The 4,005-nt window shown below is 35.1% G+C and overlaps 1 protein-coding gene across 1 annotated transcript; it reads right to left on the bottom strand.

The window, feature by feature from the left end:
- Nucleotides 1–2,097: 2,097 nt before the first annotated feature.
- On the bottom strand, nucleotides 2,098–3,720 carry LOC110804247 (lectin-like protein At3g16530). Its single transcript, XM_022009807.2, has one exon. The coding sequence runs from the start codon at nucleotides 3,411–3,413 to the stop codon at nucleotides 2,319–2,321; it is 1,095 nt and encodes a 364-aa protein (XP_021865499.1). The 5' UTR covers nucleotides 3,414–3,720; the 3' UTR covers nucleotides 2,098–2,318.
- Between the last annotated feature and the right edge of the window lie 285 nt (nucleotides 3,721–4,005).

The raw sequence follows: 4,005 nt of genomic DNA on the forward strand, positions 1-4,005 counted from the left end.
GTGTGGAGGGTCGGGGTTGCCGGCCAGAAACATGTTTGATCGGAAAATTGGAGGAGGAAAATTTTGTGTGGTTTTGGATAAAAAGTAAGAAGGAGATAAGATGTTGTGTGGTGAAAATGGGACGGGTAATCCCCCTTTTATAGGGGATAAATCATGATTGTATTATACAATTTGTTACAGTAAACTGGTATATTATAGTCTAAAGAGGTTAATAGTTTTTTTACTTACTACCAAAAAAAATATCACTGTGGATTTGAAAAGAAATAATGGATATACAGAATTAAAATGGTAAAAAGATATCCCCGGGATGCAAGCCGTAATGGTCCGAGAACCCTAGTCTGTTTAAGAGATCGTGGGTTCGAAAAACAAAAATAAAGATGTAGCTGAAATAAAGGCTACATCGTTTTTACCAAAAAAATTATTTTATTTTAAGTATAGTCTAGCTATATGCATGTAGGCATGCAAAGGAATAGTATATATATATATATATATATATATGTATATATATATGTAATGATAATGCATGGCTAATATTACTATGCATGCAGGTAGTACGTAAGAGTGCATATATACAACTATGCATGAATGAGAAAAAAAAAACAATCAAGTGTCATAAATGTAGTACACAAGCATATTCTCCTTTTACCAAGTTGATCATAATACCGGTAGCAATGTGAACTCTCTTTTATGATTAAAACGAGTGTTTAGAGTTTCTGATATAGAGGATCCCAAATATGGGCAACTATAGAGCATACTTCTCAAAATATTTTGTTAAGAATATATACTACATTTTGTAAAAAATTTGAGTAACAGGTAAAAAATATACCTGAGGAAAATTGGTGCTGATAACGTGTTATGAAGTGAGATGAAAACAGATAGTTTTGCAAGTAAATTACAAGCAATAACTAGTGAAAGTTTTTCTACTGGGTTTGCTCTTTTGCATTCCCCTCTATTTATAGTGCAAGTTTTACTATACTCTTAGGTACTATAGTCAAATATTGCAACACCTACATGCCTCCCCTATACATAGGTGAAAGAAATTTAAAAGAAGCATTAAATGAAGGAGTAGAATGTATTCAACTTTTGTGGGCATTCATACTTTGTTTCTCAACATAAACATTTTTTCTTTTAAAATCCGACGAAACCACTGATTATTAACCACCACGTTCCATTGAAGTAAGAGTTGGTAACCTTCTCCTGTAAGCCAAGTGATAAACAAAGTTTTAGGTGAAGCTCTGTTATTGCATACGGAGTATTTCGTACAATTCTTCTCCATGAGACTATCTTGCTTCTGTACATTTCTCTGATAGAAAAGGTGCCATTTTTCATAATCAGATACCATCAATGTGAGACTCTCTTGCTCAACTCCATTGGTATTGTTTGAGTGCGGAGAGACCAATATCTTATATCTGATATGTATTTCAAGATACATATCACCCTACTAAACGACAAAATAGGGATAAGACAAACATTAAAACATGTGACATTTTTCAAAGAACAGATGCCATTTTTAAAAAACTGATGTCATTTATAAAAAAACGGATGCCATTTTCAACCAAAATTGATTTTGTCCTTTAGCTTTTGTTAGTCAATTTTGTCGTTTAGTGGGGTGATATGTATCTTGAAATACATATCAGATATTGATTTATACTTCGTCGGTATTGTTTGAGGGATTGAAATGGTTTATACGTAGTAGCAGCTGACAATTATTCGGGCACTGTTGAGCGAAGCTGCGTCTATCTAGTATTTCGTATTACTTGTATGTGATAGTAACTGATAGTTGTCGACTTGCTGGTTAAAACAGCAGCGACACTGGAGGCAGTTGAGATGAACCGTTGTGTGGAAGTTTTCAACGAGGGTTTTGAGGTAGGAAGAGATCATGAGAAAGCTGAGTGAGGTTTGAGTCGGATAGGACGGTGTCTGACTCAATCTCGAGCAGTCGAGCTTTAAGTGTTCCTTTGCAACATCATTCTCCTAATCTTGCTTGAACAAAAGATACTGGACCCTAGACTACCATTACGAGCAGCATCACACTCAGAACAAATCTTGCTTGAACAAAAGATACTCCTTACAAACAAAGAAATGTTAATACAGATATTCAACCAAGGCTTACGCCTTAACAATTAACTACCAGAGTACCAACATCAACACACTTACTACATTGTTCAAACTAATTATAATTAACCTACTACACTCCTATCAGATTAAACAGCAAAACAGGCTAAAAATCAACCATAAATCATACAAAAACACCAGAGAATAGATAAGATACATTTACATCAACCCCAAAAAAATCAGAAACTCTAACCCTAAGCCTACTACTTCTTACAGATCTTACCATCAGATTTATCAACTGCAACAACATGAACTTTGTCATAATCATACATCATAGGTTTTACCATTAACTCTTCAGGAACAACCGGCTTCTTCGAAACGAGAACACTCCAAATAAACATCGCAGTATACGCTCCTAATGCTCCACAAGCAGTGCCAAGAATCAGAGCTGTAATCACTTTAATTTTACAGTCGCTCTTCTGCTCAACGATCACTGGCTCCACATCCTTACCGCCGGTTTTAGGGTCTAATGGATGTGAGTGCATCCAATATGGAACTTCTCTCACTTTAAAGCTCCATGAGTATAATTTGCATACTTGAGTAGAGTTTGCATTTGATGAGCTTAATCCTAAGTAAACTTCCTCCTCCTTAAACATCTCTGATAAGTCAATTGGACAAGATAACAATGGCGAAACTGCTCTTTCTTTACCTAATTCACTCATTCGAACTTCGATTCGTTTCGAACTCGCCTCATAATCAATCCAGCATTGTAGTTTCTTCCCACTATTCAATCCCAATTTCAAATCTGACCCATTTGTTACTTTAATGGATACCAAGCTACCAACATTAACCCCAACATGATTATCATCCAAATCTCCAAATTCGGAATCAATTTTAGTATCAATTTCAACAGCAAAAAAAGCCCTATCCTTCTTCTCAATCAGTTCATTCGACAACCCGAAAAGTTTCCCATTATACCCGCTAGAAGAAAACCCGTTTGGAAGCATCACAAACACAATCCCATCCCCGTTTTCTGAGGAGAGAGAAAATGTAAAATACGTCCCAAATGAGAACTTCCGACTCCCATTTCTTCCCATCAACTTAACAGGTCTTCTGTACATAACCCGACCCGCACTGTAATTCCGAGACTGAGTTATCCCAACAAAAGACCCATTTTCATTCAACTTTGCATCACCATAAAACCCGATTTCAGACCCCAAAAACTTGGAATTTTTCCCAAAATCTTTGAACCCAAATGAAGCAGACGAGGATGATTCAGCAAATACATCACTACCCATAATAAAACAGAAAAATGAAACAATTACAAAGTAGTACCTGAAAATGTAATTTGTCGCCATTGTTGAAGTGGATATGTTGATAAATCTGTGGATTTATGACTTGGGTAAATACTGATTATTTTTGAGGAAGGAATCTAGGGTTTGGTGAGTTGTTCAAGTGGAGTGCAAGGGAAGAGTGGTATACAACAGTGTAGAAAAAATGGCATATTTTTTTTTTTTTTGATGAATTGAAACTCGAAGAAAGTGAAGGGAATTAAATGCGCTTACTCGATTTCTGAGGAATTCACTTTTATTATTTTCTCTTGGTCGTTGATGAATTCTGACTCAACGAGTAGAATATGGTCTACATTTATCTTCTCTTTTATTTTTTTATTTTTTTTTTAATGTAAATTCTGTTTTGAATATTTTATTGTGGAAAGATAAAAAAAAAGGGGGAAAAGAATTAAACTAAGACATGCTTTATGGACAACTTTAACTTTTGTCGTTACAAACTTTGGGACCAAAATTTTGTTGCCAGCTGCTACACATATGATTTTTCATTCGCAATATTTATTGTTAAATCTCACTTGTCGTCACTCAATAATCAATATCAGTATCTGTTCTCGTCTTTCCACTTTCAACTACAGATAGACCGGTAAAGGCATAGAGTGTA

Source organism: Spinacia oleracea, chromosome 5 (genome assembly GCF_020520425.1).
Source record: "Spinacia oleracea cultivar Varoflay chromosome 5, BTI_SOV_V1, whole genome shotgun sequence".
Lineage (NCBI taxonomy): Eukaryota > Viridiplantae > Streptophyta > Magnoliopsida > Caryophyllales > Amaranthaceae > Spinacia > Spinacia oleracea.

Bases quoted from the DNA above. Each gene is read 5' to 3' on its own strand.
- LOC110804247 (XM_022009807.2), bottom strand. From the start codon at position 3,413: ATGGCGACAAATTACATTTTCAGGTACTACTTTGTAATTGTTTCATTT.